Source organism: Acomys minous, assembly GCF_964271855.1.
Source record: "Acomys minous genome assembly, chromosome: 13".
Taxonomy (NCBI): domain Eukaryota; kingdom Metazoa; phylum Chordata; class Mammalia; order Rodentia; family Muridae; genus Acomys; species Acomys minous.
The window spans coordinates 4,382,809-4,409,752 of record NC_140495.1 but is presented as its reverse complement, the minus strand read 5'-3'; the positions used below and the strand labels follow the sequence as shown (position 1 = coordinate 4,409,752).

The window sequence follows — 26,944 nt, the reverse complement described above, 5'->3', positions numbered from 1 at the left end:
CTCTCGTGTCTTCTCTTTAGGTGCTGGCTGACCTGATGTTCAGAAAACAAAACTATGAAGCGGCCATCAGTCTCTACTACCAGGTGTTGCAGAGAGCTCCAGGTAAGCGGGGACCAGAAGTCTGCTTTCCCCACCCAGCCAGCAGTTACCCCAGAGAAAGGGTGGGCCTTCCCCCCTCCTCCTTCCTGGCTGCATTGAGGAAGCCCCTTTCTTCCCAATTGTTCCCAGAGAGGCAGGAAACCGATAAAGACCCAGAATGTGGCAGCCCTTCCTGAGTCCAGTGGGGCCGGTTCCTGGACCCAGGCACTTGGCACTGGAGCCAGGACAGCCTGTCTGTCCCCATTTCACAGCCACTGGGACTCAGCAGTCTCTTCTAGGGTTACACCCACTTGGAAGGCACTGTGTGCTCTCTCTTCATTTGTAGCTGCACCCCCTCCTTGCTACTGAATGAAACAGCTGCTCCAAGGGTCAAACCCGAAGCCTGAGCTAGAGGTCCAGCACGGCCACAGTGGTCACCTCAGGGCCCAGCCATGCCCAGTTAGGGATATAGTCTTAGAGTCAGGCCGCTGGGGTCTGAATCATGGTATACTCAGTCGCTGCACAACCTTTGAAACCATTTCACTCCTTCATGCTCAGGGTCCTCATCTGTCAAATGGGGACAGTCGGAGTGTTCACCTGTAGCTAAATCACAGGCAGAACGCACAGCCAGCTTCAGGGTGAGTGCTACACAGTTAGCTGGCTGCTCCTGTCACTCTGTGTGTGGGGGAGACACACAGAGACACACACACAGAGAGACATAGACAGAGAGAGTGTACCTCGAGGTCAGGGAACAGACGACATTGGACCATCCTGTTCTACCTCCTCCATCCTGTTCCCCCGAGACATCCTGAACCTGAATTTGGTGGACAGCCAGCAAGCCGCAGAAATCTTCCCTTATCTGTACCCTCTGAAGTCTGGGGTTCAGAGACACATGGCCACGCTCACAGCCACACCTTGCTTTTTAGAGGGGTGCTGGGCGGGGGGGGGGGGGGTTGCGCTCAAGTCCTCTGTTTGTACAGCAAGTACCTTACTGACCGGAACATGTCCCCAGCCCCTGCTGTCACTATTTTAAGCACTGTATAATTTACTCTCTCTTGCATATAGAATGTCTCTGCTCAGCCTAAACAGCTAGTGCCTCCCGGGGCCTCCTCAAGCTCCAGCGCTTCCTCCTCCCCCATCAGACCCTACACTGCTTCCTCCTCCCCCATCAGACCCTATCATACCAGCCTTATGCAATTATTGGCCACTGCGTGCTGGAGACTTCTGCTCTCTTATTTTAGACAATTTTCTGGTCTTGAATAAATTGATTGACCTGCTACGCCGAAGCGGCAAGCTTGAAGAGGCTCCTGCTTTCCTGGAACTGGCCAAGAAGGTGTCTAGCCGGGTGCCTTTGGAGCCAGGGTTTAACTACTGCCAAGGCGTTTATTGCTGGTGAGTAAGAGGCCTCCCTACCAGATAGCTAGGCTCTTGCTCAGGAGAGGGGAGACGGAGAGCAGCCTCCAGGACCAGGAGCCCTCAAACCAGATAGCCAGCCAGGCAGCCTTGAGCCAACAGTGTTCCGTGGCCTGACAGTTCCTCTCGCCGGCTCCCGGTGTTCCTTTCACTCATTGCAGGCACATTGGCCAGCCCAATGAAGCCTTGAGGTTGCTGAACAAAGCCCGAAAGGACAGCACTTGGGGCCAGAATGCCACCTTCCTCATGGTACAGATATGTCTGAACCCTGACAATGAGATTCTAGGTGGTGAAGCTTTTGAGAGCCTGGCGGGTGACAGCAAGTAAGAGGACTAAGGGGCGGGTTGGGGGGCTTGGGAGGGGGCTTTGGATTGGGGGCGGAGGCCAGGTGAGTGCCACTCTAGCGGGCTGTCAGCACAAGTCTTATGTCCACAGCTCTGCCAGCCGGAAAGAATCCCAGCAGCACGGGGTACGCACTGCAGAGAAGCTGCTACGGGAATTTCACCCGCACTCGGAGTCGGCGCAGACCCAGCTGCGGCTGCTGCAGAACCTCTGCCTGCTGGCCACCAGGGAGAAGGCGAACGTCGAGGTGGCTCTGGGCGCCTTCATTGAAATGGCCCAGGCTGAGGTGCAAGGGATAGGGATAGGTCCTGGTGGGCAAGGGTCAAGACGGGGGTGCCTGCCACAATGCCCCAATGTCTGCGTCCCACCGTGCAGAAGGAGAGCACCCCTGCACTTCTGGCCATGGCGCAAGCATACATGCTACTGAAACAAGTCCCCAAGGCCCGCACACAGCTGAAGCGCCTGGCCAAAGTCCCGTGGGTGCTGGATGAGGCCGAAGACCTGGAAAAGAGCTGGCTTCTCCTGGCCGACATCTACTGCCAAGGCGGCAAATTCGACTTGGCCTTGGAGCTGCTGCGCCGCTGTCTGCAGTACAACAAGGCAAGGGTTGCTGGCCTGGGAAGAAAACGGGGCATGCAAGCAGGGTGGGAAGAGGTGTGCCCCAGAGGGACAAGTAGGTGACAAAGCAGGACTGGAACCAGGAGCCACAGGCCAAGGAAGAAGCAAGCTTGTGGGGTCAGGCTTAGCCAGGGCGAAACGGGCGCAGAACGCGTGAGAGAGGTGAGAGGGGCGGGTGGGCTCAGGGGACATGCAGAGTGTTGGTAGGGTTATGCCAGCTCTTGAGTCAGGGGTGGCTACACAGTAAACCCTCAAGAAGCTGAGGGTATTCTTGGTGGTCCCTACGTACTTGGGCCTAATGCCACTCACTGCCACCCTGTCACCCCTCCCAGCCCCACCCTGAGGGCCATGGTGGCTGTTGCTGAGCACAGGCCTTGCCTGGCTTTCTCTGCAGTCGTGCTGCAGGGCCTATGAGTACATGGGCTTCGTCATGGAGAAGGAGCAGTCCTACAAGGATGCGGCGACCAACTATGAGCTGGCCTGGGAGTACAGTCACCAGGCCAACCCTGCCATCGGTAAGGAACAGGCCAGGGTACACAGGGGCTCCTGTCCCCGGTCCTAGAAGCCAGCTCCTGCATCCTGAGGGAGTCGGAGGGCTCCCCAGTCACCAAAGTGTCCTCCTTACCCCTGGACAGGTTTCAAACTGGCTTTCAACTACCTGAAAGACAAGAAATTTGTAGACGCCATCGAAGTCTGTCACAGGGTAAGTCACCAACACGGGTTGGGAGGGCACAGTGGCCGGGCATCCTGGCTGACTTCATGCACCTGATCTACCTCTGTACCAGGTCCTGGAGGAGCACCCCAACTACCCCAAGATCAGAGAGGAAATTTTGGAGAAAGCCCAAGGCTCCTTGAAGCCCTAGCTGTGGCTGGAGAGGGCTCGGTCCGGTAGAAGCCATCAATCTATAGACACTCATGGGAGAGCAGAACGGGATTCAGTGGAGAAAGAATTGGGAAAATGACGATTTCTCTCCATTTCTGTATTGTCTGTTGTTATTTGGATTCAGGCCTCATCTGGCCTGAGAGTGCCTGGAAGCTTTGTGTTCTTAAGACCTAAGAAGTAATTTTGCCTGGGGAAGGAAGACAGCTAGTTTAGTTGGTGCTGGGGCTTCCTGGGCCCTTTCTCCTGAACCCTACATTTGTTCCAGACTCTTGAAGAAACCAAACAAAGAAGTGTTTTGTTTTGTTTTTGGTTTTTGGTTTTTTGGTTTGTTTGGGGTTGTTGTTGTTGTTGTTTTTTGTTTTTTGTTGTTGTTGTTGTTGTTTGTTTGTTTTGGTTTTTGGGGGGGTGTTTTGTTTTGTTTTTTCCCCGAGACAAGGTTTCTCTGTGTAGCCTTGGCTGTCTTACACTTGCTTCGTAGACCAGGCTGGTAATCCGACTGCCTCTGCCTCCCCAGTGCTGGGATTAAGGGCATGTGCCACCACACCCGGCTGAGATTTCTTAGTACAGTGATGTCTAGGAAAGCACCTATAGCTATTTCAAAATCTCCCCTACCCTAATCTTGTCCCCTGCATCTTGGAAGTAGAAAAGCAACTGCCCTCCCCGCCACAATGCCCTGCTGAGTCTGCCCTGGCAGTGAGCTCAGGAGGACCAGCCACAGAAGGGCACAAGCTAAGGTGCTGTGCAAGAACACAACAGATTGCTTTTTTAAAATTTTATTATTTATTATGTATATAGTGCTCTGCTCACATGTACACCTGCAGGCCAGAAGAGGGCATCAGATCACATTACAGATGGCTGTGAGCCACCATGTGGTTGCTGGGAATTAAACTCAGGACCTCAGGACTGGAAGAGCAGTCAGTGCTCTTAACCTCTGAACCATCTCTCCAGCCCACACAACAGATTTCTAAGGCCCATTGTCCTTCTCTGTTCACACATTCTGTCCCTATGCACCTCCCCCAAGCTGGACCTCACCCACTTGGTTTATTTTTTTGGAATTTTTGTTTTGTCTTGTTTTTTGTTTTTAGTTTTTGTTTTTTGAGACAGGGTTTCTGTGTGTAGCCTTGGCTGTCCTGGACTCACTTTGTAGACCAGGCTGGCCTGGAACTCACAGTGATCCACCTGCCTCTGCCTCCCGAGTGCTGGGATTAAAGGTGTGTGCCACCACCGCCCAGCTAGGATGTCACCCACTTGGGACAAGCCAGATTAGCACTAAGCCCAGTGCCCTACAAGCACCACATTTTGGCTTTCATAAAATACATTGGCTAACCAGCTCACCTCCCAGGGTCTCATCTGATGCCTAAGGGGCAGACAGAGTGGTCCCTCCCTATCCAGGTGGCTAGTGATCATTTTAACTGGTAAGGAGAGCTCACCTTTGCTGAGTTCCCAACCCAACACTTTCTGTTTCTCAGGATGGAACTGCAGGTCAGTCCAGCCTCAAGCGATGGACTCTGCACTGGGTACCCAGAGGCCTAAGTTCTTACCATGGGCCCTTCCCAAGTGCTTGCCCCTTCTATGTCTCAGTGCCCCGCACTTCAGCAAGACACTAGACTAGGCCTGGGAAAAGGGTGTTGACTCAGTTGGCGGAGCCCCGACCTGCCTACCGTGCATGAAGCCCTGGGCTTGACGCCTGGCACCGCATAAACCAGCTTTGGTGGTGACACTCCTGGAATCCCAGCACTTTGGAACGTAGGCAGTAAGATCATCAGGTCAAGGTCATTTTAACAATGTCTCACTCAGGCTGTCTTGGGTTACATGAGACCAATTCTCAAAAAGGAAAAGGACCTCATTTCCCAAATCATTGTCATGGCTTTGACACTAGTATCTAGAAAATATTTCTGGTTCTAGGATTGAAATGAGGGGTACATGCTGTACCCCTAAAGCACACCTTTCACCCCTTATTCATGTCTATATAATAGCGCAACCCATTTAGGAATTCCTGGGCGCTGTTGAAAAGGATGGGTCTCACCTCTAAGTGCATGGATATATTATTCTATTTAAAGAAAACTACAGGCAGGCGTGATATAATCCTACACACCTACAATTCGAGTGCTTGGGGGCAGAGGAAAGACGGTTGCAAAGCCTGGTTTGCACAGTGAATCACAGGCCAGCAAGGGCCACACAGCCAGATGTGGTCTCAAAACAGAACAGCGCAGCAGGCGAAGGTTCCTGTCCCAACTCATGGTGGCCTGAGCTGGATCCCCGGGTCCCACATTGGTGGAAGAATCAACTCCTCTGACTGCCACACATGAATAGTGGCATGTGTAAACTCATGTGAACACACGGAATAAACATGTAATAACGGCTAAATTAATGAATAAAGAAAGCAGTCTCAAAATAAGCAACTTTCCTTTTTTTTCCTTTTTTCTTTCTTTCTATTTTTATTTTTATTTTTTGTTTTGGTTTTGGTTTTTTATGGTTTTTTGAGACAGGGTTTCTCTGTGTAGCCTTGGCTGTCCTGGACTCATTTTGTAGACCAGGCCGGCCTCGAACTCCCAGCAATCCGCCTGCCTCTGCCTCCTGAGTGCTGGGATTAAAGGGGTACGCCACCACGCCCAGCTTTATTTTGTTGTTGGTGGTGTTGGTTTGGTTTGGTTTGGTTTATCAAGACAGGGTTTCTCTGTGTAGCCTTGGCTGTCCTGGACTCACTTTGTAGACCAGGATGGCCTTGAACTCACAGTGATCCGCCTGCCTCTGCCTCCCGAGTGCTGGGATTAAAGGCGTGCGCCACCACAGCCCAGCAAAATGAGCAACCGAGTATAGGTAGAATATAGACGTAGTTTTCAAGAAGCCATCGTAGTGGCAATTGCACACTATCCCTTGGGAAGTGGAGGCAGGAGGATTGGGAGTGTTAGGTCATCCTCCACAACAAAGCAAGTACAGCTTGGGCTGCATGAGACTTTGTCTCTAGAGGGGTGTGTGTGGGCTGGAGAGATGGCTCAGAGCTTAAGAGCACTGGCTGTTCTTCCAAAGCTCCTGGGTTCAATTCCCAGCAACCACACAGGGGCTCACAACCATCTATAATGAGATCTGATGCCCTCTTCTGATGTGCTGGCACACTTGCAGACAGAATACTGTATACATAATAATCCCCCAAAAAGGGGCATTTGTAAGTGCACGGGCGTGTGCGCGTGTGTGTAACATCCTATAATCCCAACACTTGGAAGGTGGTAGAGGCGGGAGGTCACACTCAGCTACCCAACAAGAAAGTTGTAGAAAGAACTTGAGCTGTACCAGGCATGGTGGCACACACCTTTAATCCCAGCACTTGGAAGGCAGAGGCAGGCGGATCTCTGTGAGTTCGAGGCCAAGGCCAGCCTGGTCTACAAAGAGTCCAGACCAACCAAGGCTACACAGAGAAACCCTGTCTCAAAAAAACCAAACCAAACTACAAGTCTTGCTTCCTACCTCTCTTCCAGGGCTGAGGCTAGAACCCAGGGCCTTACGTATGTCCAGCTGGTACTCCTACGTAGCTCCAGCCCCAGCCGGTCCCTTCTGTAACACACCACTGATCCCATCTCAAATGCACAGGTCTAGAATGCTTCCCCCAGGCTCCTGCTCTTTCCTATGGGGACATCAAGTTCCTTTTCCTATTACATCTTACTTTTGCTGGGACAGGTGTAAGAGGTAGGTCTGTGTTTTGGGAGAGCTCTGCTGTAAAGAGGTAGTGTGTTGTTCATGTTTTGTCTGTCTTCACTCATCTCAGCAAAGCTGCCCAGGACTGACTCTATGGCCCAAATGGGAGTTAGCAAAGCCTCCGTCTGATCAGGGACTGGGTCTGTGAGGGAGCCTGTAGTGGTGCTGAGGCTGCCACCAGCTGCCCTGGATTACTAGAGAAGACTCTCAGAACCCTTTGAAAGACACACAGATGTTGCACGCTAGAGCAATCTGGGCACTCAACCCTGAGAAGTCATAATAAACTAAGGCAGCCACAGGTGGATGTGGTGCCACTGCAGGCAGTGCTCTGAGCCCTCAGCCCCTCAGGTCACTGATGTTGCCTTGAGGTCACATCCAGGACTGTCAAAAGCAAAAGACACGGACAAGTGTGAAAGCAGGATGGATGTCAAAGTATGTACACTGGCTTAGACACACATGACCCAGGATTCAAGATGCTGCCCACCCATGAACCAAGCAGGTTTGGGAGGAGCAGCAATCGTCTGCACAGGATTGGAGAAAGCCAGGCTCTAGATGGGTGACCTGGACATGGCCTCACTAGGTAGTGGGAGCTGGGACTGTCTTCACTCCTCTGGGTAAAGCATAGGGTCTCTCCTGAGGCCATTCCCTGGAGGGCTTTGTGCAAATCACTGTCATTCAGGCTCCAGACTGGGGCTCACCAGAATGGGGGTGGGGGTGGGCAGATGGCAAGAGACAGCACTGCTGCAGCACCTCTGACCCAAGGCCTACTGTGGCTGCCTTGGGACAGGTCTGACAGGTCTGGCTGGTAGAGACACCACTTCCTGAGGGAGCTCAAGTCCCCAGGGACTACAGCTGCTGAGCAGCCCTGTCACCAGGCCAGGCCTCCACTAGCCACATCTTAGGGCCCTGCCCTTCCTGGACCCAGTCTGTATGCAAAGGAGGGTGGAGCTCCCCCAGCCCAAGCAGGCAGCTCCAGCCTCCCAGGTGGTAATGTGGATGAGGAAAGGGTTAATCCAGAGGGAAAACTGTTCCGTTTGCTCAGCCAAGCTCTCAGCTGGCTCTCTGCCTACAGGCTGACTGGCCCGCCTGGAAGGAAGCCCAATGTGCTGTCCCTCCTGCCTCATCACAGCTTCTGTCCACTCTACACTGCAGTGCCCCTCCCCGCTGCTTCCCGGGGGTGTACCAACGCTCCACACCCCACCAAGGAGACCACACTTAAAAACAGAGCGTCTTTATTGGTACCTGTCAGTTCAGGTACAATGTGTTCCCACAAGCACACAGGCTGGCAAGGCCTCCTGGGCAAGGAGGCAGGGCCCAGAGCCTGAGATTCTTGGCACGCGCGCGTGCACACACGCACACACACAGAAATGAATAAATTATAGTCCTGACACTTAGAGACAATATAAAAATGCATACAAAAATCCAACACCAGCTAATGGAAGGCATAAAAGCCCCCAAGAGCCAGCCCCTTGCCAACCAGCCTGGGGGCATGTGGTAGGCCAGGATGGATTCAGTGCCCAGAAGGCCCTGAGACAAGTGACCTGGGGTGCACTTCATGTCCTGAGGCAAACCTGCTGCTCCTCTTGGGGCCTCTGGCTCCCCACCCTACAGGAGGGGCTTTATAACCCATGGCCTTGAGGAAAGGGAACCGGACAGAGGGCACGTAGGGCAGCTGGGCAGAGAGGGTTTTGGTCACGGCTGGTCAAGCACACCCTCTGCCTGCTCAGCTCGGAAGCCGGGCTGCTGACATAGGAGATCACAGGTTCAAACCCACCCCCCTGCAAAGCCCAGAATGGCAGCATACACAGAAGGGACTTGGCCCCAACACTGCCCACCTGCCAGAGCGGCTCAACCACTGCTGTCTCAGTCCCCAAATAAATTACGGAAATAAATTACATCTTCACAGTCCAGAAGATCTAGCTCCCATGGTTCGCAGGAGGCCATAAGGCCCTGCTCAGCTCTGCCACTGTCTCTGGACCAAGGAGCATTCTACAGTACAGAAAGTGTATGTGGGGCTCCAGGACAGCCCCGCCCTCCCTCCTCCGGGCACACAGTGAGAGGTGGAAGACCTCTGGATATAAAGAGACCAGATCTTGAGAGAGGGATACCCCTTCCCACCCTTTCTTCAGTACAGGGGGGAAAAAATTTTTTTTAAATAAATAAATTCAGAGTGTTAATGTAAAAATAGAGCACCCGCAGCCAAGATTAGGCCATGGGAGACTGTTACATAATAGACCTTGGGGGACCCCAAAATCACACCAAAAGGAGCTACAGGGTTCTGAGGGAGGCAGGAAAAAGTCACCCCAGTCCTTATACTGGGACAGGCTCCATCAAAGATGCCAGGGCAGTGTCCTCAAACTGGCTCTCCAGGAGGGGAGCCAGGACATCAGTAACGGGCTCCGACAGGCCCACGAGGGACTCCAAGAAGCAAGTGCTGGCATCCCTTGGTGGAGAGAAGCTGGGCAGAGGGTGGAAGGCCTCAAGGCTGTCCAGGCTGCCGGATACCCTTCGGGATGTATAGTGAGGTCCCAGGCTGTAATCTGGCAGAGCCTGGAGCAGCTCAAAGGAGTCACAGGAGGATAAACTGAGGTCCAAGGAGCCGCTCTGGACAGCCTCCACCTCAGGGGACCCGGAACTGCCAGGGAGGCTGCCTTCTCTCAACCCTCCAAGTCCGCTATTTAGGAAGCAGCTGGCGTCCAGGTTGGCATTCTCATCCAGGATGCCAGGTGCAAGGCTTGAGCCAGACTGGCTGTGAGTCCAGCTGGCCAGGCTACTGGGGTCACCGGTACCGAAGATGTCAGACAGATGGAAGCAGCTGAGGTTATCCAAGTTGCCCACACCCCTTCCTGGCTCCTCCTCATCCTCCTCGACACCGAGGTCCGAGTCACTGAAATTCAGGATCTGTACTAGGCTGTCTTCATCCACACCAGACTGGACGCTGGGACCTGGCAGGCTAGGGTGGGCAAGGTGGTCTGGAGACTCACTACTGGCGGCGGAGGAGGACGAAGACGAGGATGAGGATGAGGACGAGGAAGAGTCTGTCATGTCGCTGCTACAGCTGTTTTCTCCCAGCTCACTGCTCACAGGGGACTTAGCCAGTGGAAAAGGGGAAGGCAGGGTTTGATCAACAGGACTGTCCTGGACAGGGGACTCCAGGTCCCCCAAGCTCTCGGCGCCCTGCTCCATCTGCAGGCGGGTGAGCGTGTGGATGAAGTGTGTCTGAACTCTGGCCTGATTGAACTCCACTCGGCCATTGGGGTTCTCACAGCCCTGGCTACAGCAGCCACAGGGGAACGATGTGTGATCCATCTGCAGAGAAAGACAATGCACACGTGAGTGAGGGCTTTGGGAGTGCAAGGAGCGAGCAGGCTCAGCTCCACATCCCACCAAATCCGGCAGGCTTTGCTTTTTATTTTGGTATTGGTTTTGAGACAGGGTTCCTCTGTGTAGCCCTGGCTGTCCTGGAACTCACTCTGTAGACCAGGCTGGCTTGGAACTCAGAGACCTACCAGCCTCTGCCTCCCGATGTAAAGGTGTGTGCCACTGTTGCAGCTGCCACCTAGTTTGTTTTGTTTTCTAGAGACAGTCTTACTATGTACCCTTGGCTGGTCTTGACCTTGTAGAGACAGGCCTGCCTCTGTCTCACAGAGTGCTGGGATTAAACCCAGAGACCTTGAGCCTTTAACAGGCATACTCCCTGATCCTACCCAACCCAGCCACCCACCTGGCACTTGATGCCAGCTAGGCTGCAGCTGCAGGTCTCAGGGTCACAGACTCCATCACAGCGACAGCCGCAATCCTCCCGGGACTGGCGCAGCGCCTGCAGCTCCCGCTTCTCCTCTCGATCGATCCTTCGTACACCGGAAGCCCGAAGCAGGGCCCGCCGTTGCCGAGGCAGGTGAGGCTGTAGGAAATTCACTTCCTCCAGGCGGCCACCTGCCACGGCCGCTGCCAAGTCCTCCTCTACAGAGGCATCGTCGATGGCGTCCGCTGTGAGGGGCAGGCCTGCCGCCGTCTCTGGAACTCCAGCCACTGAAAGCTACGGGGACAGGAGAAGAGTGTGAGAGAGAACAGATCTTTAGCTCCCCCAGAATGTGGGACACCATATGTGGAGGCAGGGAAACCCACCCAGAGCACCTACAAACATCTTAGTCATGTCGCCTTACGTCAGACAGAAAATCCCTTCTCTAACTAGATGCATATACTGGCTATGTCAGACCCACCTCCCCCCATGGCTAAAAAGATTCAGGCACTATGTCCCAGGCCCTACCCTCGTCTGAAGCTGCCTACTTTTCTTTTGAGAAAGGGCCTTGGCTTCAGACTCGATATGGAGCTGAGGAGGATTTTAAAACTTCCTGTGCTTTCCCCACCTAAGCTCGGGGACAGGCGTGCACTAAGGTGGCGGCTTCTGTGGTGCCGGTGAAAGGCGGCAGGGCCTCCTCCACACTAGCAAGCACTCTACCTGCCTAAGCTGTGGCCCCGGCCACGGAGGCCTCTCTGCATCATGCGTCCCCGGACGCCAGCACAGGCCTGTCTCCCTGTGCGTGTGCAAACCAGCACCGCAGGCCTCCGTACCTTCCACCTCAGCGCCTCTAGTTTCTCCTCCTTAACCCGTTGACGGAGCTTTTCACGCCGAGCCCGGGCCTGCTCCTGTGTGAACTCGGCTAAGGAGAAAAGGCGGCAGGCGCTGTGGCGAGGAGCCATGCCCAAGGTACAGCCGCCGCGGCTGGGCACACTGGTGAATCCCTGGCACCGTGGAAAGTAGTAGACAGTGATGCCATCAAAGGCCACGCGACCGGGACGCGCCCGAGGAGCCCGCTTCAGGATGGATGGGGCTGAAAGGGACAAGAAACGGGCAGGGTGAGTCCTGAGATTCAGCGTAGTCTCTAGGGAGACGCGTACCCTCTCACCCTGCCCACCCACCCTGGGTTTGAATGTAAAAGCAGAAACCCAAGACTACACCCAACTCAGAACTGGCTTGGTGTCAGCTACCAGAGCATCCTGCCAGTGTTCCCACGTATTTATAGATCCTTTGTATAGTTTTCTGTAATTCTTACTCATTTGCTAAGAGATCTTGCCATGTAATAAAAAGCAGTATCATCCTGTGTTTAAATATATATCAAAGAACTAGGGAGATGGCTCAGCAATTAAGAGCACTGGCACCCACACGGGCGCCCACAACCAACCTACCTCCAGCTCCAGGGGCTCCAGCGCCCTCTTCTGGCCTTGTCAGGCATAACATGCATGTGGTTTGTGGACATACACACAGGCAAGACACTCATACGCATACATTTAAATGTATGTTACTGCCATTTTCCTTTATAGTTTAAGTGGTCTTCAACAGGCAGTCTTTCTCTTTATAAATAACTGCTTATACACTGAGAACGAGTTGTAGGGGGGGGGTTGGTCCTCCCACCTCGTGGGTCACAGGGACTGAACTCAGGTCAGCAGGCTTGGCACACCTGCTGAGCCACCTCACTGGCACTGTCTTCGTAACGTGTGTGTGTGTGTGTGTGTGTGTGTGTGTGTGTGAGAGAGAGAGAGAGAGAGAGAGAGAGAGAGAGAGAGAGAGAGAGAGAATGCCACCTGGGATGTGGGTGCCCGGAGTTCAGGTTTCAGCCGCCTCATACTGGGAGTTACAGGAGACTGGAAGCTGCCTTTGGTGGGCGCTAAGGACTGAACCTGGGTCTGTTCCTAACTACCGTGTTACCCTTCCAGCCCTTGTTTATGTTTTTGTGAGATATGGTTTCACTGTGTGGCACTGACTGGCCTCGAACATGATGATCTACCTGGCTCTGTCTCTCAAGAACTGGGATTAAAGGAAACACCATCATGTATCACAAGCTGGCCTAGACTGGTTCTACAGCAGGAGACCCCGAGTCCCTAACCCTCCCGGCCCCACTCCCCCAATCCTGGGATTACAGGTGTTTGCCACTGTGCCTGGGGACTTCAAGTTAACACACTAGTTCTGCACACAACTACCTGAAGAAAAGTCCTAAATTATTCTGTTTATAATGTTAGATTCTAGGCTTTAAAAAGAATACTTTCTTTAATGTGTAACACATAGGCATGCCCATGAGACATGAAAGGGTGAAAAGAATAGCCACGGTGTTAAAACTTCATAGGGAGACATAACCCAGTGTTTAAAAATAGTCCCTTTGGGGGGCTGGAGAGATGGCTTGGAGGTTAAGAGCACCGCTCTTCCAGAGGTCCTGAGTTCAATTCCCAACAATCACACTGTGGCTCACAACCATCTGTACTGCCCTCTCCTGGTGTACATGCAGATAGAACACTCACATACATAAAAGTAAATAAATAAATAATAAGTATTTTTTAAAAACTCCCTTTGTTGAAGAAAACTGCCTAAAAAGGTTCTTGGAGTAGAAATGATAATGTAATGTAATAATAATTAATAAAGAAGAGACCACGAATTTGAAAGAGGGAAGGGAGTAGTGTCCAGGAAGATTTGGAGGAAGAAAGGATAGGGGAAATGATATAATTATAATCTCAAAAATTAAAAGAAATAATTTTTTATAGGACCCAACCATCTTTCGGTTTGGAATCGAAATTATAGAAGCTTAAAAGATTAATCCCAGCACTCAGGAGGCAGAGGCAGGAGGATCACTGTGAGTTCGAGGCCAGCCTGGTCTACAAAGCGAGTCCAGGGCAGCCAAGGCTACACAGAGAAACCCTGTCTCGAAAAACGGAAAAAAAGAAAGAAAGAAAGAAAAAGAAAGAAAGATAACCAGGAGGGCTGGAGAGATAGCTCAGCGGTTAAGAGCACTGACTGCTCTTCCAAAGGTCATGAGTTCAAATCGCAGCAACCACATAGTGGTTCACAACCATCTATAGTGAGATCTGGTGCCCTCTTCTGGCCTGCAGGTGTACATGCAGACAGAGCAATGTATATGTTTAAAAACAAAAAGCAAAACAAACAACAACAACAACAAAAAAACCCACAACACTGTCTGTTCCTCCAAAGGTCCTGAATTCAATTCCCAGCAACCACCTGGTGGCTCACAACCACCCATAATGAGATCCGCTGTCCTCTTCTGGCGTGCAGATACACATGCAGGCAGAATACTGTACAACTAATAAAGAAATAAATCTTAAAAAAAAAAAAAAAAGAAGAAGAAGAAGAAGAGGGCTGGAGAGATGGCTCAGTGGTTAAGAGCACAGCCTGCTCTTCCAAAGGTCCTGAGTTCAACTCCCAGCAACCACATGGTGGCTCACAACCATCTGTAATGTGATCCGATGCCCTCTTCCAGCCTATAGGTGTATATGCAGCCAGAGCACTGTATACATAACAATCAATAAATAAATCTTTTTTTAAAAAAAAGAAGAAGAAGATAACCAGGAAGTCAGCGTAGTGGGCACACACATCCGTCATCCCTGTACTAGGGAGGCAGATGCCATGTGATTGGAAGACAACCTGGGGTATATGAGATTCTGTTCTCAAATTAAAAAAAAAAAAAAAAGAGGAAGAGGAGGAAGAGAAGAAGAAAAGAAGAAGAAAAGAAAGCAATTAGGAAAAACCCTTCTGGGTACATTCTAAGAGAGCTACAAAGCAATGAACAGAGGGAAGTGGCTTAGCAGGCCGCGTGCTGCGTGTCTGAGCTGTGGGATGAACTCCAGCTGGGTTCCTGGAAGGGAGAAGGTGCACTGAGGACACAGGCCAGCGGCGGAAGAGCGACAGCATCCCTGACAGCTTGACCCTCAAGGTGTCTCTGGGTCATGGGGTGGTCATTAGAAGAGGATAGCCCAGGGGGCTCCCGGGGCTGAAGAGGCCAACTTCGCCTTCAGGGCAGGAAGAAGGGGGTGTGTGGAGGTTGGGGGTGGGGGGGGGGTCCCAAGGACAGAAGACTCACGAGAAGTGAAACTCTGGGTGCCACAGGAGTCCTGATCAGGCTGGGCCACCAGACCACAGGGTCCCTCCTCATCTGAGTTCCAGGCAGGGTAGACAGAAGAACCAGGGGAGGAAGAGAGAGACAGACTGCAGGAGGATGAGGAGCTGAGATCGTCCTCCTCCAGCTGGTCAAATTTCCTCTTCAGCAGTCCAGCCATGGTGGGTATGTAGGCGCTCTAAAAGCTGAGGACAGACGACCTGGAACCAAAGAAAAGAAAAGAACTGTTAAATGGTAGGCTCCCAGACTAGCCACGCTTTCCCCACCCCCAGCTCGTCCTCCCCCCCCACCCCCCATATCTCCCAGGCGCTGTCCTGGGCCCTCCAGCCCTGCCAGAAGTGCAGGTTCATGGTAGAGTCCCAGGAGGGTGCCTAGTCCCAAAGAACACAGCACCGGCCCCACCCCCCCAGTGAGTCTAACATGCAAATCCAAATCGCGGAGCCTCTGACCTCTCAAGACCTGCCCCCAACCCCATAACAAGCCTCAGGAAAATAGACAGATGTATCCTCACTGACACACACACACACACACACACACCACCCACACTCCACACACACCCATACCTACATACCAACAGGCCAGAAGGCAGACAGACCAACAGATGGACTGACAGAACCCAGCCTAGCCTGGCTCATCCTCACAGGAATCCTGGTGGATGACTCACAGGCACTTGGGTCTTTGTGCGCTTGCCCAAGCGAGCCGGGCCGTCTGCAGACTCCAGGGCCTCTCTCTCTAAGGGCAGCACTCCTCCATGACCACACAGGTCCACCACCCTACCCACTGACAGCTTCGGGTCCTCCCTCCTGGGCCAGGCTGACCGTGCTCACTCGCTTGCTCGGGAACAGGCGCTGGTTTTGATTGACATTGGCTCCATTCCCAGCAGAAGGACTTCCCCGAGGCCCGCCCCTCCCTGGGATGGAGCTTAGACTTTCCCTCAGAAACCCCCGCGCCACAGCAGAAAAGTCCCCGTGCTGGACTGTGGCAGGAGACTCGACTTTGGTCTTAAAAGTCACCTGTTTTAACCCTCATGTTAATTCTCCTTAAAACAAAACAAAAACCTCCACAATAGTGAAACTGACCCAGAAGGCGCTGGCTGCCTGTGTTTCCTTTGCTCATGTGTAGCTTCTCTGGACCCCCATAGGACGCCATCACCCACCAGTGAGGCCGCAGGGGTGAAAGCTCCTTCCCTAACCCCAGTGCTTGGACAAATAACAATCCCTTTAGGACTTGGGGACGCTCAGCTGTGTGGCTGGCTTGAGCCCTGTGGTACTCACTCGTTCAGTGCTGAAAGCCCCACAGCTGGGGACCCCTTCCTCCATCACCATCACAGGAAGTCAGAGGGACAGGAAAACCAACCAGAAACCTGTGTGGGTCCTCCCTCCACTGAAGTCCCCTCCTGAGGTCCCTTCTCCTGTCCCAAGCCAAGTCCCTGAATGCCCCCAGTGAAAGTTCTCATGAAGTGACGGCCATCTCCTCCAGGCAAGCATGGGAAAGGCTCAAGAAAATCTTGCGACCAGGCCGAGCAAGCCCCCCACCCAGGCCTGGGGGAAGGAGGATGGCACAGGTGTTTCCGGGGCAGTTTCTCAGGCTTGGTTACCCGCCCCCCCCCCTCCAGAGTCAAACCACAGACAGCCCAGGTGACCTGCAGGCTCTCCCAGGAGATGAGGGCTCTTGTTTGTGAGCCAGGCACCACACACATGCACCCTGACCACAGACACACACAAGCTGACATCTTGTCACCACCACAGCCTAATACATGAGGGAATGGGGGGGGGGGTAGGTGGAGGGGGAGGGGGGACAACGGGGACACCACCACCCTTTTCTCTCTAATTCCAACTGCTGCCCATAAGACAAAAGACACAACTCTGAGAACCCAGGACCAAGGACCCACTTCCCCAGGAAAGATACAATTCCACAGGCCCCGAATTGAACCCCTGTCTCTGCTGCCCACCACCCCCCTTCATGCCATCTGTTCCTCTTCCTGTGTTCTTTTAGTAACAGGCACTGCCACCCACCCAGCTGCTCAAGCCAGAAACCTGCAGCCACCTTCAGCTCCTCCCTCCTCTCCTCGTCCTGCACCCACATCCAGGCAGTGCTCAGTCCTAGAAGTTCACCTCCAGGCCAGGCACAGGCTTGGGAGGTGCACCCTGGCGGCTAACCAGTATCCGCCTGTATTTGGACCTCCGCTTGGCTACTGGCGGGGTGATCCTGGGCAAGGTCTCCAATGTTCCGAAGGCCAGGCACGGTGGCACACGCTTGATATCCTAACGCTCGGAGGCAGTAGCAGGAGAATCAAGAGTTCGAAATCAGCCTCAAAATTAAAAAAAAAAAAAAAAAAAAAGGGGGAAATTAAAAAAAAATAGAACCTCACAGGGCTGGGAGGTTTACAGGAGTCAATACATGTCAAGTTCTCTGTCAGTGATTTGTGCATATGCGAAAAATAAACTCTAGGACTCAGGAGACACAGCCCAGTGAAAGCACCAGGAAATACTGACCAAGATTGACAAAAGGTAGAACCAACCAGCGGGGACAAAACTGTCCCGCCCTTTCCACAGGCGGGCTAGAGAGGGCAGAGCAGTCTTCAGGAGGATGGGTGTGTACCGGGGCCAGGTGTGCGGGGCTTCCTGGGGGAGCTGTATGACAGCGGTTCAAGGTTAGTCTGGGGGGTAGTTTGCAGGGGGTGTAAAATGCTTAAAAATTCCTCTAGCTGCACATGTGACATTCCTGTACTGTATGTGTTCTATGTAGGTCACCTGATGGTGTGTAGCTCCCTTGGTGGAATGCTTGTGCAAAGCCCTGAGGTGACTCCTCAGCACACGTGCTGAGCTAATTTATCCGCTGGGTCCATGTCTCTGCTCCGACCTGCTACCTCCCATGTCTGTTCAGGGCCACTCTATACGCCCACAGCCAGAGTGACAAAACGCAAACACCACCTTGCAGTCCTTATGCACAGCAGCACTCCGCAGCTCCCCGCATGACCACGTCCCTGCTACCCTCCCTGGCCTCTGCACAGATTGGAACAGCCCAGCCTTACATCCTTCCAGAAGGCATTTCTTAGCTGAGTAGTATCACAGCTCACGTTTATACAATCCTAGATGAGGCAGGAGGATTGCCTAGAGTTTCAGGGCAACCCTGATTTACAGAGTACGACCCCCCTCCCCCGAAAAGGCATATCCAAAAGACCCCGACAGCTCCCCACTTCTGCCTTCGGGGACACTGCTGTGGACAGAACACTTCCTGGCAAAAACACTCCTAAATTAAAGCTTCATCTCCAACGCGACGACCTCAGGAGCAAGAGCTCTGGGAAATTATGGCATCATGGCTGAGAAAGGGTCTCCTGCCCCCCCCCCCCCGAAAACTGCCTCAATTCCTGCTCCTCCTATGTCTACCTCCCAAGTGCTGGGATGACAGACGTACGCCACCATGTCTGTGCCTCTGAAGGCAAGAGACATAGCTCAGTTGTCTGTTTAACAGCCCTGGCTGTCCTGTAACTTCTCTGTAGACCAGGCTGGCTTCGAACTCAGGGATCCACCTTCCTATGCTCCCGAGTGCTGGGATTAAAGGTGTGCACCACCATGCCTGGCTTTGGGCTCGATTCCTAAAGCAACAGATAATGAGTGGCTGGCTGCTCTTCCAGAAGTCCCGAGGACTTCAATCCCCAGCAACCATCTGTAACTCCAGTGTCAGGGGGTCTGACACTCTCTTCTGGCTCTCGAAGGCACTAGGCATATACACAGCACACAGACCTACACACAAAACATTCATACACATAAATTAAAAATAAGACATTTTTTAGTTGGGTGTGGTGGCTCACAGCTTTAATCCCAGCACTCAGGAGGCAAGAAGCAGGCGGACTGATGTGAGTTCGAGGCCAGCCTGATCTACAAAGCGAGTCCAGGACAGCCAGAGTTGCCAGGCGGTGGTGGCGCACACCTTTAATCCCAGCACTTGGGAGGCAGAGGCAGGCGGATCGCTGTGAGTTTGAGGCCAGCCTGGTCTACAAAGCAAGTCCAGGATAGTCAAGGCTACACAGAGAAACCCTGTCTCAAAAAAACAAAAGACAAAAACAAAAACAGGACAGCCAGAGCTGTTACACAGAGAAATCCTGTCTCAAGCCGGGCTTGGTGGTGCACGCCCTTAATCCCAGGACTCAGAAGCAGGCAGATCTCTGTGAGTTCGAGGCCAACTTGGTCTACAAAGTGAGTTCAGGACAGCCAGGGCTACACAGAGAACCCCTGTCTCAAGAGAGGGGGAGGGGGAGGGAGGGAGGGGGAGGGAAGGAGGGAGGGAGAAGAGGATCTATCCCTCTGTCATAAGGAAACAAGACAGTGTCCAGCCAGGAAGAAGGCCTTCAGGAGGCTGGGGCCTTGATTTCAGATGCCCAACAACCTGAAACAAGAAAACTGCCTTTTGTTTAAGCTATCCAGTCTATGGTGGTGTTACCGTGGCCCAGACTGGCTACCATGGCTCTCTCAGACCCTGGATTGCCCTCACTACAGTCTTATCTAACCACAGCATAACGGTCTCCCTCCTACAAGGCTGGGCCACCTCTGCATGACCACAGCCTGGCAGAGAAGCCCCAGACAAGCGAGCAGGACAGCCACACAGACCGTCCTTTTGCCCAGGGGTCTTGTGTGGCTTTTTCCTGCCCCTGAGAGCTAATTTAAGGAGGAGACACACACGCCCATCCCCCAGCCACAGTCTGTCCAAAGGTGGCTTTGAGGACAGGAAGAACACTGAAGATGATGCACCTCAGAGGCTCCGGGTTCCCCAAGAGTAAACAGACAGATGTGGGGGGCGGGAGGGGGGGTGAGGACCGGACAGAGACCCACAGTCAAGTGTACCCAAGATAAGAACATCCAAAGCTGCAGGCCACGCCAGAGTTGCAGAAAGGCTGACTTGGGTCTGAAGAGAGGGAGGGAGGAAAGGGTACCACCTGGGACCCAGCGACTGAAAGAAAGGCAGAGACAGGAAGACAAGAGCAGGCCAAGTCAAAAAAGGGAATGAGAGATAGCGGAAGAGTCCAAGAAAAGTGCCAGACAGTGAGTCAGGGGTGGGGGAGGGGCCGCTGTAGCTACTCAGGAATCGAGCTCCTGTTCCCGGGGTGAGTGAGCAGCCCCGGTCCTAGGGTCCTGGAGGAAGGAAACGCCATTCCCAGGAGCTGGCAGGGACACAAACGCCACACCCCCTGAGGAACCCCAGAGGCAGGCCCCAGAATCAGAGAACCAGGCTCCTTCCCGGATGGTAGCAGTTTGAGAATCTGGACCCGCCCCCTTCCTGCCAACACACACACACACACACACACACACACACACACACACACACACACACACCGGCGCGCTGACAGCCCCGAGAACGGAATGTCACCCCAGTCTAGTGACCACAGCTATCTAGTACTCTGAATCCAGGCAAGGCTGTTCCACACCGGCAGCAAGGGATGGCAGCAGCCTTTGGGATGTCTCAGCCCACCAGTGTGCCCCAGCCCCCAGTCCCCAGCCCCCTTGTCCAGGAATCTGAAGAATGTGTCCTTTGACCTCAGAACCCCAGGTCTTGATCAGTCACGCCCCCACCCCCAGCACCTAGGGTCAAAGGACCCCAGAACCTCCTCGGGGGCTTCCTGGGTTACGGGAAAAATCACCTCCAAGCAGTTCTGGATCTCACGGAAACAAAGTGCTGGGCAGCTCAAGAGACAGCAGACAGGAAGCACTGACACGCCCCTCCCCCACCCGTGCCTCAGAAAGTGATCAGGGGGGAGGGGACAGTTCTTTCCATGCAGCCTCCGGGGCCCTGCACCGGGTTAACGCCAAATGTTTGCTGGCTATATGAAATATTTGGCTCTTCCACCCTGGAAAAACTGCACCTGAAGGTGTTACCCCTTCCTCGGCCTTAGGCTAGCTCTTGACTTTCTTTCTTTCTTTCATTCATTCATTCATTCATTCAGTCATTCATCAATCAAATTCTTGCTAAGCTTCCAAAAAGACTCCAAGCACTATGGCAGACACTGCATACAGGGAAAGGACCCACAAAACAACATCTCTCAAGTTAGAGTTGGGGAGGGGGGAAGCGGCGCAGGAAGGCTACAATTGGGGGCCAAGGCAGGTGCCTCCCAAGAGGCAAAGCTCCAGACAGGGGACAGGAGCTGGAGCGAGGCCAGCCAGTGCGCCTGCTGGTGGAGATGCACTTAGAGGACCAATGTTACTTAGCCCGAGGGCACAGGAAGCCACCCAGGGTGTAAGTAGGGACGGACAATTCTAAATTTGCATAGTTAAAAGATGGCTCAGCGCCTCAACCAGAGAGGGTGTGACCCGTAGGACACACAGGGCAGGGCCAGGTGAACTGACAGGACAAGGGCAGAGGAGAAAGGGGGTTGGATTTGATGACAGCGGGAGAAATGTGGGCGGGGCTGCTAAAGCTTTGGGGGCAGGGAGAGTTGACTTACTCTGTTGAGGGCTGAGACTCTGGGCCAGAGGTATTGGGTGGGCAGTTACAGCGCAGAGAGGGAGTCTCTGGTGTCAGGGACGTGGGCTACGTCCGGGAGTGACTGTACCGGCAATCAGAGTGACTAAGTGTGTGGCTGTTGCTGTAGTGTGGGCATTTCTACAGTACGTGAAGGGGAAAGGGCCCCCGGGGAGGGGAAACTGAGGAAGGAGAAGAAGGGCGTGCAGAAGTGGGAGTAGAAGTGCGTGGGAGGGAGCCTACGTGTGCCCGCGGGTGGCCGGTGTAGCTGCGCCCCGTGACTCACGGCAGTGGCCTCTGCGTGTGACGGTGACAGGTGAACTACGACACAATCCTCCGCCTCCCCCTCCTCCCTCTCTTCCTCCCGGGGTCCGTGACTCACCAAGCCTCACTCATTCCTCACTCATCCCTCCACACCCTCCCTGACCCCAGCCTGCCGGGGGCGCCCGGCACACGCCGCAGCTCCAGCACCCTCCCCCCTGGGAGCCCGAGAAGGAAGACGACCAATGTCACCTGCCCCGGCCACGCGAGTAACTTCTGAAAAGTTCTCAGGCAACTAGGTCAAAAGGAAACTCACCCGCGGGCACGCGCACCCCGTCACTCTGCCACCTGCGCCCGGCTTCGGGGAAACCTGGGCATCTCGGGGTAACCACGGCGAAGCGGGGGAGGGGAAGCCTGGTCTCCCCCACATCGCAGCCGTGGGCTCCCACCCCGGGCGCGCCATCTCCAGCCAGGCTGGGCGGCGGGATCCCAGAGTCCCTTCCAGGGGACCCGAGAGAGAGAGAGAAGCAAAAGGACTGTAGTGACAGCGCCAGTCACGCGAGACGCCCCCTGCCCCAATTCCCTTCCGGCCGCGTTCAGGGTCCGGGGCACTCACCTAAGCTAGCAAGGCTCGCCAAGGACACCGCGGCCACTCCTGTCCTAGCCCCAGGGTCGCAGCGCGCGCAGCGAGCGACCCGCAGTGCGCTCGGCCCGGGCGGCCGTCGGTGCAGCCAGCCCAGGTCTGCGCGTCCGGCGGCGGCGGCGGCGGCGGGAGAGACTGGCTGAGCCCCGGCCCCGCCCGCAGCTCCGCCCTCCTCGTCAGTGGAAAACTCCGGGGCTCACGGCGCTGACGCACGCCGGGCCTCCCGCCAGGCCGCCCCGCAGCCCGCAGCCCGCGGCCCCGCCCCGGAGGCGCCGCCCCCTCCCCCGCCCCGAGCCTCCCAGCGGACTCTGACCCGGCCTCGGCGCCGCTGCTCCGCGCTCGGCTCCTGCGATCCTCTGCTTCGTGCGGAGCCGGGTCCTAGAGAGATGCCCGCCTCTCCACGCCGAGCAGTCCCGAGCAGCAGACTAGGTAGACTGAGGCAGCTAGCGGTGGGAGCTCCTCCCCGCCTGTCTCCGCCCGCCCTGGGCAATTTACTGTCAATCCAATCTGAAGACCCTTCCCGGGTTCCCAGCCCACCTCTCAATCCCAGGTCTCGCAGAAAGTTCTCCGAGAGTGGAGATGAGCCAGGGAAGAGGAGGGAAGGCGGAAAAGGTTATCCCAGGGCCTTGGCCTTCACCTCTGCCCTCTGGCCAAAGCCCCTACTCCCAAACAGTATTTAAAGTAGAGATTGCTGGAACCGGCTTCCCCACCCCCATCCCTCCTTTAAAACAAAACAACAACAACAACAAAAAGAGAATCTGGTTTCTCCTACGCCGGACCCTGGCCACTTAAAGCGGCCTGCTGTCTTCTCTGCTCCCGCCAAGACCTCCCCTAGGCTGGCGGCCAACTCTCTGTACTACTAGGCAGAAGAAAGTATGTTCTAGCAGGCAACTCTCTCAGGAGCCCACTCCAGTCCTTGTCGGCCCACGGCAGGTCCAGTTCGCCCCGGTATCTAGAGCGTTTTCACCCCACCCCCACCACGCACCCCCAATTCTGCCTGCACCGCACGGAGTGCCTCTGCTCACCTGAGGCAATCTCAACTACGCCAAGGAGGGATCACACTGTACCGCCTCCTCCTGGAAGCCTTCGTGGACGCTCGACCCTCCCCCTCTCAGCCCTGCTCCCGCTGCATTCTGGGTTCTTCTGCCTGTCCTAGATGAATGCTGTCAGTGGCTAGCCCAACCCTCAGGATTCCATTCTCCCCTCCCCCCCGGGTACTGAGGGGAGGTGACTTTCTGTCCCGCCTAAATGGCATCTAGGGTGGAGGGGGTAGGAGGATTCCATCCTCCGTCTTCAGTCCGGGGTGTACATGTACCGAGGACAAGGCGGAGAGGGGGTGTCAACCTGCCGTTCATCTGGTGGTAATCTGGGGTCTAGGGGCTAGATGACATCCCCAACCCAACACACAGCTTTGGTGCATTGAAGCAGCGAGTGTGGCTGAGGCTGTCCCGGAAATAGTCTACCAGGCTAGCGGAAGATGTAGCTCAGTGGTAGGGCACTTGCCTGGCACGTGGAAAGCCGTATGTTCAACCTCATTTTAAGAACAAAACACGGAGCCGGTCGTGGTGGCTCACGCCTGTAATCCCAACACTCGGGAGGCAGAGGCAGGCAAATTGCGGTGAGTTCGAGGCCAGCCTGGTCTACATAGCAAGTTCCAGGACATCCAGGGCTACACTAAGAAACTCTTGTCTCCAAACCAAACCAAACAGTGGCCTGTCGTGATATTGCACACCTTTAATTCCAGCACTCAAGAGGCAGAGGGAGGGGGATCTGTGTTGGAGGCCAGCCAGGGCTACATAGTGACTTCCACTCAGGTTTCGGGACTGTCCTCCAGGCCCCACACATCCCCTCCCATCAGACACTCAGCTGGTCTCTCCCTGTGCCGGCAGGTTTGCAGTGGCCCAAGCACTCATTTGCACTATCAGTCTTCCTACTTGTGATCAGCAGCAGATGGGTTTATTGTTTGTTTTGGAGACTGGGTCTCATGTATCCCAAGCTGACCTTAAGCTCTCTATGAAGTTGAGGATGACTGAATTTCCTGGTTTTCTGGGCTCCTGAGTGCTGGAATTGCAGGCAAGTAGCACCACTCAAGATTTTTTTTTTTTTTTTTGGCGGGGGTGGGGGAGTTTCCAAGACAGGGTTTCTCTGGACTCAACTTGTAGACCAGGCTGGCCTTGAACTCCCAGCGATCCAGCCTGCCTCTGCCTCCTAAGTGCTGGGATTAAAGGTGTGCGCCACCATGCCTGGCACTGCCCGGCACCACTCAAGATCCTCTGTGGTGCTGGGTATAGAACCCAGGCCTTTGTGCATGCTAGGCAAGCACTCTACCAACTGAACTACCTCTCCAGCCCAGAAAGAGGCTTCCGATGATACCTAGAAGTAAGGTTCTGCTTTTCCAGCTCCCGTTTCCAATGCATAAAATGGAAGCGTTGGACCAGAGCGCCCAGCCAGCTGCAGCATTCCTTGCCTCAGATTCTGCAAGATGCTGATGAGGGAGCTGGGCAGGGCTGGATTCTAGAGTTAACGAGGTTCTCTGGAGCTACCTAGGTTTGCATCCTGCTAGGCTCAGTATCCAGGAAACCAGACTGAGGCTGAAACCAGGGCAGGGAGTTGGCGAGGTCTGCAGTGGGGGCTTACAGCAGGGAACCTGATGGGTGCGGGACTCTGGCCAGCAGTAGGAGAAGGAGATTAAAGGCTGGGGGGCGGGGGGGGGGGAGATAATCAAATAAGTGATGTATTTCTGTAGAAAAGCATCTCCCTTCCTGGGACGGCTCACCAGATGTTGCCCAGATGTTGCTGGTGATGGGAAGCATCTCCCTCGGGGATCTCATCTGAACTCTTCCTGTTCCTTTTAGAATGAAGAGTCTGTTTCAAGGCAGGCAGCGTGGGGTGTGTGGAGCACTCATCTGTAATATGGCATACACACGCATGTACATTATACAACATGTGTGCCTGTGTGTGCGTTCACCCCACACATCCTCAGGGAGTTCCCGAGTACTTCGAGGAGACCTGCAAGTACTAAGTCTTCAACATCTAAGGACTCCCCACCCACCCACCCACTCATTTAGGTAAATTAAAATTATCACAAGTTTTTGTTTTGTTTTTTTGTTTTTTTGAGACAGGATTTCTCAGCCTGGCGAGGTGGTGCACGCCTTTAATCCCAGCACTCAGGGAGGCAGAGGCAGATAGATCTCTGTTAGTTTGAGGCTAGCTTGGTCTACCAAGCAAGTCCAAAACAGCCAGAGCTATGTTTAAAAAAAAAAAAATCTTTTCTCTGTGTAGCACTAGCTGTCCTGGAACTCAATCTGTAGACCAGGCTGGCCTAGAACTCAAAAATCTGCCTGCCTCTGCCTCTTGAGTGCTGGGATTAAAGGCGTATGCTGCCACTGCCTGACTTTAAATAATATCCTTTTGTGTTTTTGTTGTTTGTTGTTGTATTGTTTTAATGCACTAAGGCCTTTAGGGGTGGCATAGAAGCTGGGTTGGGACATCTGTCAATTCCTACTGCTAAATGTCTGAGTTAAGGGAGGAGTCTCTGGGTTTAACAGGCTAGTGATAAATGCAGGGTGTGGCTGATGGCCCCAGCAGGAGCAGTATCTGTGATCTATCACAGCCCGGAGCTCTGTTCACGCCAAAGATGACCTCTTGTATGCCTATGGGTTTGCAGAGAGTAACTACGTGTGGTACTCTGGCGCCTCTGAGTTGGTTGTTGAAAGAAAAGGGCAGGGTGGGGAGGTGGGGGGGGCGGGTCGCTTGCGGCGGGGGTAGGGGGTTGGGGGGTGGATGGTGGGGGCGGGTCGCGTGCGTGCGCGCGCGCAAGGCGGGACCACAGGCCTATCTCCTTAGCAGCCTTCTCTTCCTTAGAGGCCGTCTTGGAGTGAGTGCTGAGCACGCTGTCTCTTGGTCTCCTTTAAGGAGACTTGAGAGAACCCTCTAGCAACCCTGCCCGCCCCCCTCCACGCCCGCCCCTCCACCCTACTCGGATACTCAGCAATCTAAGGCAGAGCAGCTGTAGATTGGGCCCTGACCATCATCAGCTCCTAGCAAACTTGGTTAAAGCCCTCCTAGACTGGCTGGGTCCATAAGCCTGTGCAGGCTGCGGAGGCTTGTGAGCCTACTGCCCACCACCAACCTTAAGATTCACTGAGCTAAGGCAGAGAAAGAAGAACAAAAAGGCTGCCTTTTGAGGCTGGAGAGATAGCTCAGTGACTAAGAAGCACCGACTGCTCTTCCGGAGGACCCGGGTTCAATTCCCAGCACCCACATGGCAGATCAGAACTGTCTGTAACTCCAGGATCCATCAGCCTCATACAGACATACATGCAAGCAAAAAAAAAAAAAAGCACTAATATACAGGAAGTATAAATGAATAAATCACCAGATTAAAAAGACGTAAATAAATAAATAATAAAAGGCTGCCCTTCAGTGGACCTGGAAGGCTCAGGGGCAGGGATCCTGCACTCAGGAAATGAGACCAAGTGGAACCAGGCTGATCAGGAGTTTAGCACCAGCCTCACCTGTATGGCAAGTGTGAGCTCAGAAAAAGAGAAAAAACGGGGTTTTATTCTAAGATAGGCTCTTACTATGCTGCCCAATCATGTCTCACTTTCCTGGCGCTAGGGCAGCTTTGTTTATTTATCTTACTTACTTATT

At 53.9% G+C, this 26,944-nt stretch overlaps 2 protein-coding genes and 1 long non-coding RNA gene across 7 annotated transcripts in view; 2 read left to right on the top strand and 1 right to left on the bottom strand.

Annotated features, from left to right (window-relative positions):
- Positions 1 to 3,419, top strand: part of TTC21A (tetratricopeptide repeat domain 21A) — a 34,552-nt gene extending 31,133 nt beyond the window's left edge. For both annotated transcript variants that reach the window (XM_084754490.1, XM_084754489.1), the window contains 8 exons: positions 21 to 102; positions 1,320 to 1,470; positions 1,653 to 1,814; positions 1,927 to 2,119; positions 2,209 to 2,433; positions 2,846 to 2,966; positions 3,087 to 3,154; positions 3,237 to 3,419. In XM_084754490.1, the coding sequence (XP_084610616.1) occupies positions 21 to 102; positions 1,320 to 1,470; positions 1,653 to 1,814; positions 1,927 to 2,119; positions 2,209 to 2,433; positions 2,846 to 2,966; positions 3,087 to 3,154; positions 3,237 to 3,314 (1,080 nt within the window). In that variant the 3' untranslated portion in view covers positions 3,315 to 3,419. The remainder of the gene's footprint in view (positions 1 to 20; positions 103 to 1,319; positions 1,471 to 1,652; positions 1,815 to 1,926; positions 2,120 to 2,208; positions 2,434 to 2,845; positions 2,967 to 3,086; positions 3,155 to 3,236) is intronic.
- Positions 3,420 to 8,242: 4,823 nt separating this feature from the next.
- On the bottom strand, positions 8,243 to 23,437 carry CSRNP1 (cysteine and serine rich nuclear protein 1). 4 transcript variants are annotated; one of them, XM_084753218.1, is made up of 5 exons: positions 23,317 to 23,437; positions 14,896 to 15,131; positions 11,603 to 11,862; positions 10,752 to 11,066; positions 8,243 to 10,336 (listed from the first exon to the last, which is right to left on the bottom strand). In XM_084753218.1, the coding sequence occupies exons 2-5, from the start codon at positions 15,089 to 15,091 to the stop codon at positions 9,338 to 9,340; spliced, it is 1,770 nt and encodes a 589-aa protein (XP_084609344.1). In that variant the 5' UTR covers positions 15,092 to 15,131; positions 23,317 to 23,437; the 3' UTR covers positions 8,243 to 9,337. The 4 variants fall into 4 exon arrangements, with proteins under 4 accessions (XP_084609344.1, XP_084609346.1, XP_084609343.1 ...); XM_084753220.1 differs by lacking the exon at positions 23,317 to 23,437 and adding an exon at positions 22,605 to 23,244; XM_084753217.1 differs by lacking the exon at positions 23,317 to 23,437 and adding an exon at positions 22,265 to 22,555.
- On the top strand, positions 21,672 to 25,421 carry LOC311581191. The gene is made up of 3 exons (XR_014773690.1): positions 21,672 to 22,032; positions 24,181 to 24,364; positions 25,147 to 25,421. It is a non-coding gene; the product is annotated as an uncharacterized lncRNA (long non-coding RNA).
- Positions 25,422 to 26,944: the final 1,523 nt, after the last annotated feature.